This window comes from Choloepus didactylus, chromosome 7 (assembly GCF_015220235.1).
Source record: "Choloepus didactylus isolate mChoDid1 chromosome 7, mChoDid1.pri, whole genome shotgun sequence".
In the NCBI taxonomy this organism is placed as follows: Eukaryota; Metazoa; Chordata; class Mammalia; order Pilosa; family Megalonychidae; genus Choloepus; species Choloepus didactylus.
In genome coordinates, this window is record NC_051313.1 from 11202745 (window position 1) to 11224147 (window position 21403).

Sequence of the window (21403 nt, forward strand, 5' to 3'; positions counted from 1 at the left end):
TGCCTCTGCTCCGGTCTCACGCTGGGACGGATGGCAGCCTCGGCCGGGGGCACGACTGGACGTGGCTGAGGGTGACAGGCAACTGCTCCCTGCCCGCACCCACGGAGCCTGCCCAGCCCCAGACTCCTCAGGGCCTGACGCAGATGACCCGGCCAGGAGCAGCGGGAATCAGGGCCCTGGCGGCCCCGAGGCAGGGAGATGGCTACCTCCCATCGGTTCTCATGGGCTGTTTCTCTCACAGAAAGGACACAAAGATGCACTGTCCCCTGCTCTGGGATACAGATGCCCAAACAGAGAAGTAAGCCAGTGGTGAGGCAGCGCTTTCATAGGAGCAATAGTTTGAGGGGGTGATCTTTTCACCCAACGTTACAAACAAATTAGTCCATCTGTTAAACCGACCTGTTAACAACATATCAAAATGAAGTTAACATCCTAATATGACCATCACCAGCATTTCTTTACAGCATTTCTCCTCCCTAGAATCTCCCCATTTCTTACCTGTGTGCGAATGGCTATTTGCCAAACTATTTATAATTTAGGAGCAGAAAACTTCCATCTATCCATTCCATCTATCCAATGCCCACCATGTACTAGACAGTGAGCTTGGTGCTTTTCGTATGCAATCTCTTTTAATTGTCCTAACAATCTTATCCAAAGTATTATTGTCTGGAAATAAATTTGCAGATTTTTAGTAACTTCCTTGCATCCAAAGCTTATGCGCTCTCCATTATGTTGTGTTCTGGGGAGGAGCACGGCCACTGTTGGGGGATTGCAGATGTGCTCGTTCACTCCCTGAGAAGGGATCACTGCGAATGCTTGGAAGGACTAGGGGTCTTTAAAACCCAGGTTTCTGGCACACTGGGCACACAGCAGGTCATCAGTAAATATTTGTTGACTTGAGATTTAACTGCTCATGTAGGCTTGGCCGATTTGGTAATGCTTCATAGAGGCTCCCACTGTTCATTTGAAAGCCTTGGATGACCTTTACTTTGGATAACCCTGGAGTCTCATCTTTGATTTTTATTTTATGAAATATAGCAGCCACTAATGAGTGACTTTGCACTTAAACATGGGGAGGCCTTGAGGAATCATGTAAAGTTTCATAAAGTGGATATGGGAGAAGATACAGATACAGAGATCTGCATGCATATGGGAAACATGGGTTGGGCTCTTTTCTCCTCTATTTCCAGAAAGAACTATTCCTGGTGGCCTTTAATCCTGAAGTACAAGACTGTACTTTTCAAAAATGATTCTTGAAATGAGTCTGCTATATTGTCACCAAAATCATTGCGTCTCATTCTCATTCATATTCGAGCTTGACAAATGGGAGTCAGAACACTACCAGGACCCTGAGGGATGTAGTGCCGAATGGCGGGCCTGTTTCATTAACCTGCAGCTACCTGGGGCTGCCTTCTTGGACATGGGTTGTTTCTGCATCTCCAAAAGTGGAGTGAGTCCTGTGGACCATGTCTGCCTCTTGCCCTTGCTCTCGAAGGTTTCCTTTCCTGAGCAGTGGCTCCTTCTGGGTCGAAACCAATTGGTTGGCTGTTAACACACTGCCTGGTGAGAATCAGGATCTTTTCATACTGCGAGATTTTTAGGAAATTATCTTTATTTTTAATTGTTCATCTAGACATGCCAGTGAATATTTAGGCCACATTTTGAGCAAAACTCACAAGGTTTTTTTTTTTTTTTTTTTTTTTTTTCCCCCAAACTTCACGTTTGCACACAAAACAACACAATTTTAAGGGTTTGCTTAAAAGAACAAAGCATGAGAAATAGTGAAACACAAGTTCATAAACCAAATCCAAATCAGTGAGCAGATCTGATCCAAAGGGAGAAAAGGCTACAAAACCGAGTCTGGATTTTGCAGGAAGCATTTGAACACAGTATCATGGGATGCTCTCCAAATCCCTTTGTGGGAAGCTGTCAGCTGGTAGGAAAGAGGCTGATGGTGGCAGTGCCTAGAAGGGAGTTATGGGCAGGCCACTGTTTCTTGGATGAGGTTCTCACTAGTCACTGCTGCTGTTGAAAGGAAAAGTGGCCTTTGCTATTGGGCTGGGCAGTGATATAATTTCTCTCATTTAATTTGATCCTAACTTTACCATTCACTCCCCAAAGCAATAGCCCTTTGATTCCTTTTTTCTCAAGCAATGAAAATCAAATTTGGTAAGTCAACTGTCGGTCCATGGACTAGGAGAAGAATTGTAATGACAAAGTCCACGGGTAATCCAATGGCTGTGTTTTAACTAGAAATCCAACTCCCTCTATCTAAATATTGCAAGTGCACCACTAACTAGTAGGGAAAAAAAAAAAAAAAGAGGTTTTCACATTTTCACATCCTTTCTCTTCATCTGCCAAAGATGACTGAATGAAGGAGACAGATGAACCTGTTTTGTGCATCATGTCTCTTTTGCTTCAGACTTTCATTGTACTCATAGCTTAACCATTGGATAGCTGATAGTTTTTTTGTGTGAGTTCAAGACCTAATTATAACATAAACACTTTCGCCCTATAGACTTGGAAGCACTAATACCCGTCTTATTTATTTAAATTAGAATGTCGTTATAATTTAAACGAGGTCCATTTCCTAAACTCAAGCCAGAGGCCCCATTAGCTAAAAGAGTGTCTTCTATTGCCTCGTTTTATCATCCTCAGTGATTTCTTCCCTTGACTTGATCTCATGGACATTAAAAATAGACCACTCAAAGCCCTTTCTGCATCATCAAATCGAGGTAGGGGAGGTTTTGGAAGCAAGTTTCCATCCATCATATTCTCTTTTGGGGCCTCACTGAACTGAGAGCTTCAGAGTATTAAAGTGATAAAGAAATATCTATCAGTTTACAGTTATTATAGAAAAACAAAGTTCGTGTTCAGTTTTTGCAACTTCCCTTCTTACCCATATCAATAATTTCAACTTATCATCGAACCATTTCATCAGCTTTTCACAAGTTACTTCAGCAACATCTGATAACCTCCCCTACTTCAATGAAAATTAATGCAACCGACACTCCAAAATTTCTCCTTTAAACTTGACATGGCTAAGCTTAGTCTGTCTACAGGAACTTATTACAATCCAGTCACATTTCCAACATTTCATTTTGAGTGTTAGGAGAAAAATAAATAAATGAGATTTAGCTGTTATTCTATCAGGCTTGAAAAACTGCTTGATAGTGGCAGAAATTAGCATTCTCCCACGACTAAATTGTTTATGGGCAAGAGAAAGGGGTATTGCCAATTTTCACCTAACATTAGTTATGTTGGAACTTCTAAAGAAAAGGTTCAATGCATTGAGCTTAATAGACTAGAGAAGAACACTACAACAAATTGGTTTTATGGGCATGTAAAAAGAAAGGCAACGGAATTCCAAAGTGCCCAGGCTGGCTAGAACCATAATCAACCACAATTACCTGCCAGTGAAGGTAAAGTCTTTTGGAAAACCAAAATGTTTTCTTTACTTAAATAATGGAGACTTCAGCTAAACAGTTGGGTAGCTGTTCACACAAAATTAAGGAAAAATAAAAACCCAGTTACTATTAACTCCAAAGAAATGGACGCCAACCGTAAACCAAAGGTACTTTGGTACTGTAGCCATGACAGACAAATGTGTGTGGTGGGCGCAGGGAATTCCCTGATGGTCGGATGACAGGGTCAGAGAAGCTCTCTTGGGGGGGGTGACACATCGCCATGTGCCACAAACACACGCTTTTCAGCTGGCTGTTAAAAGAGAGCGTGCCCCGCGGCCGCACTGACACGCAGCTTTAGGCTTGCTCAAGCGCCTTGTTAAGCTGAGGAAACCTGCTTAGTGCCAGACATTAAACATCACGGTCTCAGGTGGACGGCACATGAAGTTTCCAGAATATCTCCTCGAGGGCTTTATTCTGTTTTGGTTTGTGACTTTAGCTGCAAAGCCTAGAGAGGGATGTGGGAAGGCAGTTTGGAAAGATACCTGTGAGGACTTCAGGAGGGGCAGCTTTCAGAAAAGTTAAGGCCTTTATCAGCGAACAATAGTATATTAATAAACTCTATACCATATTTACAAATGCATTCTCTTGCATGAAAACTATCAAGAATCTGTTCACAGTGCCATCGTTTATATAGGTAGCAATCCCATATAACACTCATGTATTTTGGCATGAGAATCAGTAGCGCTCGGTATTTACAGAAAATGTACACGTGAAAATATAAACATGTTGCTGAATCTGAGCTATCCATCAAATTCAGACTGCCTAAGGGTGCAAAGGAATGAACTCTACAGCACCTTCTCCTCGGATTGCATGGGAAACGCAGTTTCTTAAATCGAGAAGATGCCAAATCTCTGACCCAAAGTGGCCGAAAGTCCATAAAACAATGTTCCCCCTTGTTCAGTTTGGGTGCATTGAGTAAGCTTAGTCCAAAGTTTTAGATCCATTGTCTAGTGCATAAAATATAAAAGTTAAAAAGATGTATTATTATTTTTATAATAATTATTATTAAAATAAAAGATTCTTTCTCACGCGCTCTCGTTTGTGCTCTTGCGTGTAAGACCAATATCCTCGGAGCTCCGAATTTGCTGGTGTTTAGACGTGCAGCCCAGTGTCCACTGGCGGATGCTAACGTGCTCTGGCCTCAGGAGCTGTGCCTGGCACAGCGGGACTCGGGGCCCGGGGGACAGGGCAGAGCACCTCCTTCTTGCTCCCCGGTCTTCTCCGTGGGGCGGCAAGCCTGCCTCTGGAATCGCTTCCACTTTGCCGAATGGAGCTGCTTGTTTCAGCAGCTCATGCTGAGGTGACAAATGGCTTCTGGATGCTGGGAGAGTGGAGGGACGTGGGTCATTGGGAGGAAGGGGCATTCAGAAGAGCCCAAGAACAGAACTCAGAGAGTGGCTAGGGGCATTGGCAGGAACCCCGGGAGCTGGTCCCCTCTCGGCACCCTCTCCGAGGCCTCTGGCATCTCGGAGCAGGGCCGGGCTGGGCGGCTCTACAGGGCCTCGGCCTCCGGGGCGGTCTGCTCCCTGCTCTCCATCCCTGGGCCTGCGCGGTCGGGGCTGCCACCCCCGCTGCTTCTGGGCTGCTTGTGCGACAGGCTTGTCCACTGGGCCTTGTTGTGTGCTAGGTGGCTCAGCATGTTCTCAGACAGGGGGCTGTTTCCCGTGAAGCGGGCCCATTCCCGGAAGAGCGGCTCCACGATGTAGGTCATGAAACCTAGGAGACAGCAAGGCAGCTGGTCACCTCAGAACAGCCGTGCCCACCTCCCTTCCACCTCACAGTCGCCACTGGGCCCTTCCGCATGCCCCACCCAGGGGTGTGAAGGCAAGAGAGCCGTGCTCACAACACGCAGTCCGGGACATCAGCAGTGCCACCTCGGGCCTGTCACTCAACCTCTCTGTGCCTCAACTTCCTCATTAGCTAAAAGGAGCTAAGAAGAATACCAACCCATTAGGTTGTTGCAGCAATTAAATGACTTAGTCCATGCAAAATGCCTAGAGAACTCTTGACACATGGCAAACATTCAAACATTCAATGAGAATCGACTGATATTATTTGCAGAGGGAGAAAGAAACAGAAACAAAAAAAAAGTACAAAAAAAAGTCTGTGCTGGAACTAGGAGGGGCTGGGGGGAGGGCAAATGACATCAGGACAGGATGGCTCACTGATTCAGACTATCTGGAGAATTCACCCAGTGACCCTATAAGTGATTTTATCAAGATCATAGTTTTATAGTTTTGCCTTACTTTCAACCATGCTAAACAACATAGTTCAGATAAATAAAAGTTCATTTTAATATAGATTTTGACCTGCATGAAATTCCTGCATTAATGGCTACATTAGATGGTTTGATATAAGACTTCTTTGTTTGCATGTCAGCTCTGTGAGCTATTTTGGACTTGCTACTTTCTAATCATGGTTCACTGTTAATGTGATTTCCATATTAAACATGGTTTGGTAAGCAAAAATAACCTTCTGTCTAGATCACTGGAACCGTCTCAAACATGGACTTATTTACACTTTATCATATTTCCTTGAAATATGGGTGTGGGGAGAAAAGGCAAATGTTTTTCAGCATAATAAAATCTGCCAACTGTGAACTCTGTGTGTTTATAGGCATGTGAATCATAAAATTTGATTTGATCATGTTTTTATTGGACAAACAGCAGACACTTGACTTTTGAGGACAATATAGAGATGGGAAAGGATGTAGCATGCAAAACGCTATTGTCCATTCCTGTATTATTTCATCTTAGGTGAACTAATGATTTAAATATTATGAGATCATTTTAGATAACCTGAACGTGAGGCAGAAGGTTAGAGTCTGTCTGTATTTTGCAGGTTGATAAGCTTATGTAGGGAGTCAGCAAATAAGGATTTCACGTTTTGCTTGCTGTTCTCGAATTTAATTCATCTCCTTCACAATCCCTAAATATAATCTCTAATATCTTTCACCTTAAAAGACATTATATATTTAAAAGGATAGTTTGCAAAATTATACTGTTCTAATGTTTGAGGTGTGAATATTTACCAGGTTTACCAGAAGTATTGAAAAGTTACAAATCCAACATTTAACAATCCAACATTTCACTTTCTTCCTGAAGTTACCCTGGAATTATATACGTGTATTTACACATGTCAGATGTAAAGACTTCTTATCCTAGATAGGAGAGCCATCTAAAATCAGAACAGACATTTGAGGGAACTTTTCAAATAAAGGAGAGCTTCTCCATGATCAGATTTGGGAAGCTGCTCCATCGGTTCCCAACTGGTTATGCTAACCCCCCACTTCCCCTCAAGCCCTGAGCTAGCTTCACCGGGTGGGGTTCCTCATGGAGGGGTGAGAGTGGGGGGAAGAAAGGAACAGAGACCCCAGAGTAGACAAGGACTGAAAGAAAGCGTCTTTCTCCTCATCTTTTTATAGATTCCACCATTTGGATATTTACTCAATATAATAACTTCTTTTCAAAAATGTTGAATTTGGTAGGAAAAGTTGGGGAAAGGCTGTGAAGCCCCAGTTCCACTTGGCAGCGCCCAGGGGATTTCCTCACCCACTCGACACACACCCCATTTTTAAGACAGGTATCTATGGTAACCACCTTTTCCGGAGCTGAAGATCAGGACATATGAGCAGACAAAATAAGCTGTTGTTCTCATGACAACAGGACAGAAGATCTGAAATCAGGCCAGTCTTGCAAATCCAGGTCCTGTGCTTAACAATGTGACTTCTTTTGTCAGCGGTTTCAAAATGTCTTTAACAGTTGCCTGGCAAATTCTGTTCTTGGTAGAACTCATCAAACTGGGTCCCAGGATTAGGACCTTGTCCAGGGCCTATTCCTCTTGAATCCCATCAACAGGACCCTTTCGGCCCTCCACAGCTAAAGCAACCTGATAGGAGATCCCTGGATTCAAGGGGTTGGGGGGCTGTGTTTCTGCTGGGGTGGCCCCTCCCACCCCCTTATCCGCAACTCTGTAGCTTCATTCGATTTGTATATCCCATGCAAATCTCTGTACCTAGATTTATTTTGTCCCTATTTCTTTAAGATGACTTTGTGACTCTGACTTCATGATTCTTTTGTGGGACAGTGGATTAGATTTGGCCCTCAGGGATTGCAAGCACATCATTCTGACTTGCTCTGGTTTCTTACATTTCAGCATATCCTAAAAGGATGCTCTCTTCCCTCCCAACTTCAAGGCAACAAGCCTTGAGTCCTGCAGGAGGCTCAGCACAGTGTCTGCATTATGCTGTCTGAGGTCTGTCTGGGGGAAGAGGACAAAAACACGAAGTGGTACACATCAGGGCCACTGTTTATGAGGAAAAGGGTCTACAATTCTGAGTTTGGTTTCAATGGATGGGCACTGCAAGGAAAAGAAAGGCTTGCCTTGAATATACATGGATTGGTGGAGTGTTTTAAGGAGTGATGGAAATCTTATCCAATCACAACTATTTCTTCCACTTAAGTGGCGGAAATTTCCATAGTTTGATTTGCTTCAAGATTTTAGGCATAACCCAATAATAATTATTTGGGATGCATCAACATCATACTTTCATACCTTACCGCAATTGATACTTGAAAGAGAGTATAGTCCTAAGGAAATACGTTTTGAGGTGGAGGGTAAGGAAGCGTGGGACCCAGGCCACAGCGGAACAGCATGGCTTGTGGATCTGGGACCTGTGCAATTGGAAGTGAGTGTTGGAGACGGAGACGGGTCCTGAAGTCACTTCTACTAACTTCCCACCCTTTAAGCCCTGAAGACTGTCAGCCAATCTGCTGATCATCAGCAAATAGTTGGTTCTCATTACTTTTCTTCTACTCTATTTGGTCTTGATTCTATTCTAAACTACAAAGTTAATATGGTTTAGGTAAGGTTTGATAACAAAGCCTTTATGTTATTTTCCATAGTTTCTCAATTGGCAATCAGTTTACTAATCGAAACTAGATTAGTTGAGACTAGAATGTTTATTTGGATTCAGTTATTCAAAGGGACATTGAATAAACCACCAGTTTGAATCTTTCAAAAATGTGTGTAGACCTTCTTTTCTTTGTGATTGCCGGAATGGGAGCCAAAACTATAGCATTAAACTAAACACAAATTCAACTCACCAATTTGTATGCTAGGGATTGAATCTTTCTGTTGATTACAAAGAGGACTGATTTCCAGTTCAAATTTCTGTTCGAGGTCACCTAGGAAGAAAGAAGAAAAAACATATTGGTAATGTAGGGCTTGTAACAGTGAGTGCTACTGGTTTTTAATGACCTAGTTGGAAGAAATTATTCTGGGAATTACTGATCCCTGCCTTTTAGCAGCTACTTGCTCTGCCTTGTTCTGGTAGCTTCTGTGGAAATATAAAATATCAGAGTGTCAGTGGTCATTTACAATTAGCTCATTGTAAGTGGGTAGGCTCTGGGACCAGAACAAATTTTTGAAAAATATCTATAAAAACAAGAACATAACTAACGGGCAATTTCCTAATATGAAATGGAAGTTCTGGCTTTGAGTACCAGGTTAAGAAAACAGATTTTATTCTATTTTCCCCTGAAGGAATAATAAATAGGAAATAGGGGAGAGGACTAGAAAGATCCCCTTTGAGCAGTATCTCAGTCCATAGCTATAAAATCAATCAGACATAAGGGTCCGGGGTCTTTCATTCTTCTCTTTAGAATTTTACTGAATGTAACTGCAGCTTAAAAAAAGGATAAAAGTCAGAATAATATTTCTTTTTAATTTCTTTGTCAGCTAGAAGACTGAAGGAGAAATACATCATGCAAAGCAGACCTTCCTTTGCTCAAAATACTTTATCAATCCTGCCTAAGCGTGAAAAATTGTGGGTATTTTTTTTTTTGTTGGAACAATAGCCCAGGTAATCAGCAGAGAAGCTGGTCCGAAGAAACATTAGCTCAGTTCACAGATGCAAATTGCACCCCCAAAGCAAAAGAGTGAGCAGTGTAACTCATATAGTAACTCCTGTGTGCCAGACACTGTTCTTTTTTTTTTTTTTTTTTTTTTTAATCATCATTTTATTGAGATATATTCACATACCACGCAGTCATACAAAACAAATTGTACTTTCGATTGTTTACAGTACCATTACATAGTTGTACATTCATCACCTAAATCAATCCCTGACACCTTCATTAGCACACACACAAAAATAACAAGAATAATAATTAGAGTGAAAAAGAGCAATTGAAGTAAAAAAGAACACTGGGTACCTTTGTCTGTTTGTTTGCTTCCCCTACTTTTCTACACATCCATCCATAAACTAGACAAAGTGGAGTTTGGTCCTTATGGCATTCCCAATCCCACTGTCACCCCTCATAAGCTACATTTTTATACAACTGTCTTCGAGATTCATGGGTTCTGGGTTGTAGTTTAATAGTTTCAGGTATCCACCACCAGCTACCCCAATTCTTTAGAACCTAAAAAAGGTTGTCTAAAGTGTGCGTAAGAGTGCCCACCAGAGTGATCTCTCGGCTCGTTTTGGAATCTCTCTGCCACTGAAGCTTATTTCATTTCCTTTCACATCCCCCTTTTGGTCAAGAAGATGTTCTCCATCCCACGATGCCGGGTCTACATTCCTCCCCGGGAGTCATATTCCACGTTGCCAGCGAGATTCACTTCCCTGGGTGTCTGATCCCACGTAGGGGGGAGGGCAGTGATTTCACCTTTCAAGTTGGCTTAGCCAGAGAGAGAGGGCCACATCTGAGCAACAAAGAGGCATTCAGGAGGAGACTCTTAGGCACAAATACAGGGAGGCCTAGCCTCTCCTTTGCAGCAACCGTCTTCCCAAGGGTAAAACTTATGGTAGAGGGCTCAACCCATCAAACCACCAGTCCCCTATGTCTGTGGTCATGTTAGCAACCATGAAGGTGGGGTAGGCAAATACCCCTGCATTCTCCACAGGCTCCTCAAGGGGGCACTACATCTTTTTTTTTTTTTGTCCTTGTTTGTCTTATTTCTTTTTTTTTTTTTTTTTTTTAACTTTCCCTTCTTTTTTAAATCAACTGTATGAAAAAAAAAGTTAAAAAGAAAACAAACATACAATAAAAGAACATTTCAAAGAGACCATAACAAGGCAGTAAGAAAAAGACAACTAACCTAAGATAACTGCTTAACTTCCAACATGTTCCTACTTTACCCCAAGAAAGTTACATAATATAGCAACATTTCAGTGAACTTGTTCCTACTACATCCATCAGAAATTAACAGACCATAGTCATTTCTGGGCATCCCCAGAACGTTAAATAGCTTATCTGTTCTTCTTGGATTATTGTTCCCCCTTCCTTAATTGCTCTCTACTGCTAGTTCCCCTACATTCTACATTATAAACCATTTGTTTTACATTTTTCAAAGTTCACATTAGTGGTAGCATATAATATTTCTCTTTTGTGCCTGGCTTATTTCGCTCAGCATTATGTCTTCAAGGTTCATCCATGTTGTCATATGTTTCACCAGATCGTTCCTTCTTACTGCCGCGTAGTATTCCATCGTGTGTATATACCACATTTTATTTATCCACTCATCTGTTGAAGGACATTTGGGTTGTTTCCATCTCTTGGCAATTGTGAATAATGCTGCTATGAACATTGGCGTGCAGATATCTGTTCGTGTCACTGCTTTCCGATCTTCCGGGTATATACCGAGAAGTGCAATCGCTGGATCGAATGGTAGCTCTATATCTAGTTTTCTAAGGAACTGCCAGACTGACTTCCAGAGTGGCTGAACCATTATACAGTCCCACCAACAATGAATAAGAGTTCCAATTTCTCCACATCCCCTCCAGCATTTGTAGTTTCCTGTTTGTTTAATGGCAGCCATTCTAACCGGTGTTAGATGGTATCTCATTGTGGTCTTAATTTGCATCTCTCTAATAGCTAGTGAAGCTGAACATTTTTTCATGTGTTTCTTGGCCATTTGTATTTCCTCTTCAGAGAACTGTCTTTTCATATCTTTTGCCCATTTTATAATTGGGCTGTCTGTACTATTGTCATTGAGTTGTAGGATTTCTTTGTATATGCAAGATATCAGTCTTTTGTCAGATACATGGTTTCCAAAAATTTTTTCCCATTGAGTTGGCTGCCTCTTTACCTTTTTGAGAAATTCCTTTGAGGTGCAGAAACTTCTAAGCTTGAGGAGTTCCCATTTATCTATTTTCTCTTTTGTTGCTTGTGCTTTGGGTGTAAAGTCTAGGAAGTGGCCTCCTAATACAAGGTCTTGAAGATGTTTTCCTACATTATCTTCTAGGAGTTTTATGGTACTTTCTTTTATATTGAGATCTTTGGTCCATTTTGAGTTAATTTTGTGTAGGGGGTGAGGTAGGGGTCCTCTTTCATTCTTTTGGATATGGATATCCAACTCTCCCAGCCCCATTTGTTGAAAAGACCGTTATGGCTCAGTTCGGTGACTTTGGGGGCCTTATCAAAGATCAGTCGGCCATAGATCTGAGGGTCTATCTCTGAATTCTCAATTCGATTCCATTGATCTATATGTCTATCTTTGTGCCAGTACCATGCTGTTTTGGCAACTGTGGCTTTATAATAAGCTTCAAAGTCAGGGAGTGTAAGTCCTCCCACTTCGTTTTTCTTTTTTAGAGTGTCTTTAGCAATTCGAGGCATCTTCCCTTTCCAAATAAATTTGATAACTAGCTTTTCCAAGTCTGCAAAGTAGGTTGTTGGAATTTTGATTGGGATTGCATTGAATCTGTAGATGAGTTTGGGTAGAATTGACATCTTAATGACATTTAGCCTTCCTATCCATGAACATGGAATATTTTTCCATCTTTTTAGGTCCCCTTCTATTTCTTTTAGTAGAGTTATGTAGTTTTCTTTGTATAGGTCTTTTACATCTTTGGTTAAGTTTATTCCTAGGTACTTGATTTTTTTAGTTGCTATTGAAAATGGTATCTTTTTCTTGAGTGTCTCTTCAGTTTGTTCATTTCTAGCATATAGAAACATTACTGACTTATGTGCATTAATCTTGTATCCTGCTACTTTGCTAAATTTGTTTATTAGCTCTAGTAGGTGTATCGTCGATTTCTCAGGGTTTTCTAGATATAAGATCATATCATCTGCAAACAATGACAGTTTTACTTCTTCTTTTCCAATTTGGATGCCTTTTATTTCTTTGTCTTGCCGGATTGCCCTGGCTAGCACTTCCAGCACAATGTTGAATAACAGTGGTGACAGCGGGCATCCTTGTCTTGTTCCTGATCTTAGAGGGAAGGCTTTCAGTCTCTCACCATTGAGTACTATGCTGGCTGTGGGTTTTTCATATATGCTCTTTATCATGGTGAGGAAGTTTCCTTCAATTCCTACCTTTTGAAGTGTTTTTATCAAAAAGGGATGTTGGATTTTGTCAAATGCTTTTTCAGCATCTATTGAGATGATCAATTGATTTTTCCCTTTCGAGTTTTTAATGTGTTGTAATACATTGATTGTTTTTCTGATGTTGAACCATCCTTGCATGCCTGGAATGAACCCCACTTGGTCATGGTGTATGATTTTTTTAATGTGTCTTTGGATTCGATTTGCAAGTATTTTGTTGAGGATTTTTGCATCTATATTCATTAGGGAGATTGGCCGGTAGTTTTCCTTTTTTGTAGCATCTTTGCCTGGTTTTGGTATTAGATTGATGTTAGCTTCATAAAATGAGTTAGGTAGTGTTCCATTTTTTTCAATGTTTTGAAAGAGTTTGAGTAAGATTGGTGTCAGTTCTTTCTGGAAAGTTTGGTAGAATTCCCCTGTGAAGCCATCTGGCCCTGGGCATTTATTTGTGGGAAGATTTTTGATGACTGATTGGATCTCTTTGCTTGTGATGGGTTGGTTGAGGTCTTCTATTTCTTCTCTGGTCAGTCTAGGTTGTTCATATGCTTCCAGGAAATTGTCCATTTCTTCTACATTATCCAGTTTGTTGCCATACAGTTGTTCATAATATCCTCTTATAATTTTTTTAATTTCTTCAGGATCTGCAGTTATGTTACCTTTTCATTCATTATTTTGTTTATATGGGTCTTCTCTCTTTTTGATTTTGTCAGTCTAGCTAGGGGCTTGTCAATCTTGTTGATCTTCTCAAAGAACCAACTTTTGGTGATATTTATCCTTTCTATTGTTTTTTTGTTCTCTATGTCATTTATTTCTGCTTTAATCCTTGTTATTTCTTTTCTTGTACTTGGTTTAGGATTGGTTTGCTGTTCATTTTCTAGCTTCTTCAGTTGATCCATTAGTTCTTTGATTTTGGCTCTTTCTTCCTTTTTAATATATGCGTTTAGTGCTATAAATTTCCCCCTTAGCACTGCTTTTGCTGCATCCCATAGGTTTTGGTATGTTGTGTTCTCATTTTCATTCGTCTCTATATATTTAGCAATTTCTCTTGCTATTTCTTCTTTAACCCACTGATTGTTTAGGAGTGTGTTGTTTAACCTCCAGGTATTTGTGAATTTTCTAAGTCTCTGATGGTTATTGACTTCTAATTGTATTCCATTGTGGTCAGAGAATGTGCTTTGAATAATTTCAATCTTTTTAAATTTATTGAGGGTTGTTTTATGTCCCAGCATATGATCTATTCTGGAGAAAGTTCCGTGAGCACTAGAAAAGTATGTGTATCCTGGTGATTTGGGATGTAATGTCCTGTAGATGTCTGTTAAATCTAATTCATTTATCAGATTGTTTAGGTTTTCAGTTTCCTTATTGGTCTTCTGTCTGGTTGATCTATCTATAGGAGAGAGTGATGTGTTGAAGTCTCCCACAATTATTGTGGAAACATCAATTGCTTCCTTTAGTTTTGCCAATGTTTCTCTCATGTATTTTGTGGCACCTTGATTGGGTGCATAGACATTTACGATTGTTATTTCTTCTTGCTGAATTGCCCCTTTTATTAGTATGTAGTGGCCTTCTTTGTCTCTCAAAACATCCCTGCATTTGAAGTCTATTTTATCTGAGATTAATATTGCTACACCTGCTTTCTTTTGGCTGTAGCTTGCATGAAATATTTTTTTCCATCCTTTCACTTTCAGTTTCTTTGTGTCCCTGTGTCTAAGATGAGTCTCTTGTATGCAACATATTGATGGTTCATTTTTTTTGATCCATTCTGCGAATCTATATCTTTTAATTGGGGAGTTTAATCCATTTACATTCAACGTTAAAACCGTGAAGGCATTTCTTGAATCGGCCATCTTATCCTTTGGATTATGTTTGCCATATTTTTCCCTCTCTCTATTAATATCCTTTATTGTACCCATACCGAATCTCTTTAGTACTGAACCTTTCTCCAGGTCTCTCTGTCCTGTCTTTGTTTCTCTGTCTGTAGGGCTCCCTTTAGTATCTCCAGTAGGGCAGGTCTCTTGTTAGCAAATTCTCTCAGCATTTCTTTGTCTGTGAAAAATTTAAGCTCTCCCTCAAATTTGAAGGAGAGCTTTGCTGGATAAAGTATTCTTGGCTGGAAATTCCTCTCACTCAGAATTTTAAATATATCGTGCCACTGCCTTCTTGCCTCCATGGTGGCTGCTGAGTAGTCACTACTTAGTCTTATGCTGTTTCCTTTGTATGTGGTGAATTGCTTTTCTCTTGCTGCTTTCAGAACTTGCTCCTTCTCTTCTATGTTTGACAGTGTGATCAGTATATGTCTCGGAGTGGGTTTTTTTGGATTTATTCTATTTGGAGTTCGCTGAGCATTTATGATTTGTGTATTTATGTTGTTTAGAAGATTTGGGAAGTTTTCCCCAACAATTTCTTTGAATACTCTTCCTAGACCTTTACCCTTTTCTTCCCCTTCTGGGACACCAATGAGTCTTATATTCGGACGTTTCATATTATCTATCATATCCCTGAGGTCCATTTCGAGTTTTTCAATTTTTTTCCCCATTCTTTCTTTTATGCTTTCATTTTCCATTCTGTCATCTTCCAGGTCACTGATTCGTTGTTCAACTTCCTCTAGTCTTGTACTATGAGTGTCCAGAATCTTTTAATTTGGTCAACAGTTTCTTTAATTTCCATAAGATCATCCATTTTTTTATTTAGTCTTGCAATGTCTTCTTTATGCTCTTCTAGAGTCTTCTTGATTTCCTTCATATCCCGTACTAGGGTCTCATTGTTCATCTTTAGTTCTTTGAGTAGCTGCTCTAGGTGGTGTGTCTCTTCTGGTCTTTTGATTTGGGTGCTTGGGCTTGGGTTATCCATATCGTCTGGTTTTTTCATATGCTTTATAATTTTCTGTTGTTTTTGGCCTCGTGGCATTTGCTGAACTTGATAGGGTTCTTTTAGGGTTTGTAGACCAGTTGAAGTCCTTATCTCTAATTTATCAGATCTACAGCTTCGTGGAGTACACTTTCTCTAACTAACCAGCAGGTGGCGTCCACGAGCCACCTGTTCTCCACAAGCCAGATCTCCCCTGCTTAGCCTTTTTGGTGAGTGGGGGAGTGAGTCTTGTGGGGCCCAATTGGTGTACCAAGCTTGCGTGTGTAGTTGGTGTTGCCTGCCCTGTATGTGGGGCGTGTTTCTGGGCAGTCGGGGAGGGGGGGTGGCCCTAACAATCAAATCTCCCTGATGATCCTAGAGTTTTAAAGCTGCTGTAATAGTCTAATCCTTCAGTTCAGTCCTGCCACAGTTTGTCTCTGCCACTGACCCACAAGTCTTTGGTATTGGCGTATGGCTCCTGAGACTTGCAAGTGGGCCCCTCTTCCAGGCTGTGCACCCCGGGTCCTCTGTTGAGGGATGACTGTGCTATGTCACAGGTGAGTGCCGTCCCCCCAGGGCAGTTCTGGGCTGCTGGGCTGTGTTGGGAGGCTCCCAGTCTGCTCAAATGATGGCTGAATGGGGCTCTGTTAATTCACACTGCTCCCCCTTCCCAGCTCTGGGACATTCAGCTGAGGTTGCAGGGAAGGCGAATGTCCACGCCCAGTTTTGTGGTGTGTGCCTGTTATTTGAAGCACTTCCGTCACACTGGGTTGTCTGGGGCAGCTCTGGGCTATGGGGCTGGCGATGGGCAGGAGTGTTTCCTGTCCACCAGGATGGTGGCTGTGAGCGGACACCCCCCTTTTCTTGGGAAGTTGTGTTGTTTAGTGAATTTTCTCAGCCACTGGAATATTGCCTTTTGTCTCAGAGCTCTCTTAGTTCTGCTCTTGACTTGACGTGCCCAAATTTCAATTCTTTGAAGCTTTCTGTATTGAGCTTCTTAGAGTAATTGTTTTAGAAAAAGCAAAAAGGATTTAAAAAAAAAAAAAAAAAAAACATAAACGGCCCTCCTCAGAGATCTAATGGGTTATTGAAATGCTAATAGACAAAGCAACCAGGGCCATTAAGGAAAGGTGCACAGGGCAGAGAGATCAGCTTTGCTTCGGGATTTGCATATGAGCCTCAAGGCCTGATCTCCGCCCTTCCCCTTTCTGTGTTCACCAGAACTCGAAAAATCCTCTGCTTTTATTTTGGAGTTTTTCGTGTTGTTTTTTTTCTATGTCTGTCTCCTCTCTGCTGGGCTGGCTGCTCTCAGAGTCTCTGGTGTCTGGTCTCAGTCTATCTATGGTTGGAGTTTGAATCAGTAGAATGAGTTTCCGATAAGAGCAGCCACTGCAATTCTCCCTTCTCCTTCCTGGAGCTGACAGCCCCTCCTCCCCCGGGACTGAGCCTGGCAGGGAGGGGCGCGGGTCCCCTGGCCGCAAAAACTTACAGATTTCGCTGATCTCAGCAGTTCCACGTTTTCATGAGTGTTGTATGAAGTATGCCCAAAGACAGATTGCTCTGTGGTGTCCAGTCCACGCAGTTCCTGGCTTTTTACCTACTTTCCTGGAGGAGTAACTAAAACATACAGCTCACCAGTCTCTTCATTCCTTTTTACAGCTCCCAGACACTGTTCTAAGCACTTCCCATGTGCTAATTAATTTAATCCTCATGACTACCTCATTATTATCCCCACTTCACAGAGAAGGAAACTGAGACCCAGGTTGGGGCAGCACCTTGCCCCAGGTCACAATGCTACAAAGAGCCGAGCCTGGATTCCAACCCAGGAAGTCCCTCCTCGAGCATGTGCACCTGACGTCTGAGCCAGGAGCCTCCCTCCCCAGCGGTCTCTTGTGCCCTGGTGGTTCTCAAGGCTGCTGTCTGGACATGACCCCGGCTTCGGCCAGAGGAGCTCACGGAAGGCCCCATACTGGGTGTTCAACCTCCGCTGGTAACGGCCTTCCGAGACGAGTTCTCCTAAAGCCAGGTCCACTCCTCACCTGCCTGCTTCTGTTGATGATGATTTTTCAGTCAGGCTCGACACTTTGGCTGAGTTGTCTTTCCTTTCTCCTTTTCCTTCACCTTCCATATCGAGGCACCAAATCTGGTTTCTTCTTCTCTCGGAATAACTTTTCCACCCGTATTTCATCTTGCCTGACCCTAGTCTGGTTTCTTAATAACTTGTTCTTTATATTTGATCGTTAGCTAGTCTTTTTCCTCTGGTCTTTCTTCCACTTCAATTACATATGTTGTCTTAAATCTACTTTCTAATATGACTCCCTTTGGCACTTTCTCTGCTTTACCCTGGCATACAGGAGCCCCACAAACCCACCTTTTCATTCTTATTTTCTTTGGGAAGGAGCTGGTCTAAGAGGCATGGGATATTTTCATTTCCACTCCCCTATAACTAAACCAGCACTGTCCAATAGAACTTTCCGGAACAGTGAAAAATGTTCTCTGCACTGTCCAATATGGCAGCCTCTTGAAATATGACCTATAAAATAGAGTAACTTTTAAATTTTATTCAATTTTAATTAATTTAAATTTAAATAAGCCACATGGGACTTGTGGCTACCATATTGGAAAGTGCAGAGCACTCCATGTCCTTTCATCTCCAGCTCACCGACCTTCCTCTGTCACTAAGTCTTCTCCTGTGACCTCTGCCATTTGCTTGGCATCCATATGCTGTCTGCCATACAGCTGCTTTGCATTGTTGCTTAAGTATTCTGATTGCTAGTTAGCATTTCAATTGTGTATTGGACTTCCAATTAGATCATTTATTCATTCAATTATGGAACAGATATTTATAATGCACTTGTTATGTTTCAGATACTTTGCTATCCAATGTAGAAAATACAAAGAGGAAAATTCATAGTTTCTCTCCTCCAGGAGTTTTACTGATTAGTATTTTTTGGTCACAAAACAAGAATTTACACTATACTTCTTTGTATCCTCTATAAATCCCCAATGGGGATTTGTACCAAGCAGGAAAAAATCACAGTTTTGCTGAGGAATAACCAAGGCTGGAAGCAGATTTCCATTAAACAAACTTCTGGAACACTAGATTACTTGAGATGATATCCATCTATAGCCATAAAAGAGCCAAAATTGTACTTCTTTCAATTGGGATTGGGGGCTGTGCGGTGTTTGGAACCCTAATCTCTGTTCTGAGGATTTAACAGCATTTTTCTAACTCATGGGATCTCATCTTCCTTCCCCCTCTATCCTCAACCTTGATTTTAGAAAAGATACATTGACCAGGGATGTTAGCAGCCTATGGACTCTTGCTCTAAAAGACGAGGCTGGAGTGAGCCAGGATTTGAGTCCAAATCCTAAACTGAAAGCCAGTATGGAAGACAGGCAGTTCGGATAATTAGAGTCTGGGCTTCTTGTGCTAGAACATAAGACTATTTAATAAAAAGGAGCTGACATGTCCGCCCTGTCCTCCTTCCTCGGCCAGGAGACCTGCCAGAGCAAGGCACGTGGAATCTGAACTTCAGTGGTCTGAGTTATAAATGTTCTAGGTTTTTCCATCTTATAATGCTGTCCATGCATATATTATTAGGAAAACAACCAGTTTTAGGGAAGGAGTCTTATAGCTCACCTTTCTTGGTTGATCCCGTTTCCTTTACTTAGTTAACAACTTTGATTCACCAACTCTATGGGCATTATTCCGTGCCCCCAAGTGACAGGTTCCCTGCCCCAAATTGCTTATAATCCCAATAAAGTATAAGGTAAACAAAGGAAAGCATTAAACTGCAATCAATGCCAACAGCACCCCATGCTCAAGTCAAAACAAGGTGAGACAGAGTGGATTTCCCAGGCTGGAGATCCTTGCCCCTCACTCTGTGAGTTTAGTATTTTATATATCACACAGGAAAGAAAGTATTTATCAAATCTCATCTGAATACCCCTTGTTCCTATTTCATCATAATCCCTTTTGTTTTGGCTCAGTGGAGATCGTATATTTTGGGCAACAAGAGCTGACCTTTTGCATTGCTGACACTCAATTCAAGTGAAATTACAGAGTTGTATTTGCTGCACGAACCCTTTTCCTCTGAGCCAAACCCTTTTCCTCTGAGATGGTGAGTGGAGCCTTCTGGCCCCACATCAACTCAATCAATTCTTCTTTGTCTTCTGTTTTTGGGGCATCACAAGCCCACTGACACGTCTTTCATTGGAGGCTTCTCCAAAAGGCTCTCTGTTGCTACTGGCCTCCCCACGGAGCTGGTATGTGGGACACTTCAAGCCTTATTTGTTCTCGGCCTCTCAAACCTGATCCTGTCACTTGCCTTCGGCCCTGCTGTGCCTGAACAAACATCCTGAACAGAGAAACGGGCCCAAAGAAACCGGCTGTGTTTAAAGGCCGAGATCCCACCCCAGGTCATGACCCTGCTTGCCAACTCATTGCTTTATTTCTGAATGAGGTGAATCTTTTAAACATTATACCTTAACGTGGGGGCCATTTTCTTTTCATAGCAAAATTCTTTTGCCTCACTGTTGAACCTATTTGAGAGGGGGAGCTGGATTTTTGGTCAGCTGGGTTCTATTTCATGATTAATGTTGTTTAAGAAAGCAGGGGGAAGGAATACAAAAGGAGTGTAAGTCCTCCTGTCAGAATGGGAAACGGTGACCCCAAATGGCATTTAGCAGCTCATTAAAATGAAGGTCAGAGTAAAAAACCAAACTGTCCCTTACATTTTTATATCCACAGAGGAAAGCCATTAAAAAAAAAAAAAAAATATATATATATATATATATATATATGTATATGTATATATCATATATATTCCCCTTTTACTTATTTTTATTGCAATTCATTACTATCTGTTTTTGCAATAAGTCAACATTATGTATTTATTTATTTTTCCCCAAAGGGCAGGATGGTTTGCAAGAGAAAGGTTAGGATAATCAGAGTTGACAAAAGAACAAACGTCATGGCAGATTAGCCATTTCCGGTTTTATCAGGAAAACGCTGGAAGGAAAACGCTGGTGGGGGAAACCCAGCTGTTCGGACCACGACTAACCTTGTCTGTAGAATTCCTCACAGACCCTTTCGCTCCACTGCTTGCTCATCTCCCAGATTCTGCAAGGGTTGCAGATGTCGGCACACTTCAAGGCGATCTGAGAAATGACAGGGCAGACGGGCCGGTCAGAGGCAGGTCGTCCTTGGTGTGGCCACATCCCAGGGCCCCTCCCTGACCTGATTCTTCAGGAAACAGCCCTGGACTGGCCACTCCACAAGACCTCCAGGGAGGCCTCACGCTCACAGGGGCCACACATCCACTGACTCCGTATCCCTGAAACTGTGTGTGTCTGCATTCCCTCGGCCATGTTTGTGTGTGTCGGTGAGCTCAGACGCCCACCTGGGAGCTAGGGCATCGCAAACCTGGGGGGTTTTGTTTGCAGAGCTAAATTAGGGCCTTCTTGGCTTGCCTTCCACTGGTCTAGGTCTTGGATGCCAGTTTTGGTCAGTGATGCCGCCTCCAAGAAGATTATCTTGAATTCCCAGAGAAGAATCCTCTCCCACTTACTCACCCACTGCCGAGAGACCCCGAGGGGCTCCTGGTGGGCCCTGCCTTCCGGGAATGTCCTTTTGTTTTGGCCCAGTTCCTTGGGAGCCCAGAACCACTAGCTTCAGATGATACTAAGTTGCCAATTTGGTTGTTTATCTACGTCCTGGTTAATGGCGGGGACAAGTGTGCCTTGGTGTAGGGAAGGGGC

The 21403-nt window shown here is 42.0% G+C and overlaps 1 protein-coding gene across 2 annotated transcripts in view; it reads right to left on the bottom strand.

Moving 5' to 3' along the window:
- Nucleotides 1–1680: 1680 nt before the first annotated feature.
- PDE7B (phosphodiesterase 7B) overlaps nucleotides 1681–21403 on the bottom strand; it is a 335500-nt gene continuing 315777 nt past the window's right edge. For both annotated transcript variants that reach the window (XM_037844473.1, XM_037844474.1), the window contains 3 exons: nucleotides 20707–20803; nucleotides 8573–8653; nucleotides 1681–5183 (listed from right to left, as the gene is read on the bottom strand). In XM_037844473.1, coding sequence (XP_037700401.1) covers nucleotides 4960–5183; nucleotides 8573–8653; nucleotides 20707–20803 — 402 coding nt within the window. In that variant the 3' untranslated portion in view covers nucleotides 1681–4959. The remainder of the gene's footprint in view (nucleotides 5184–8572; nucleotides 8654–20706; nucleotides 20804–21403) is intronic.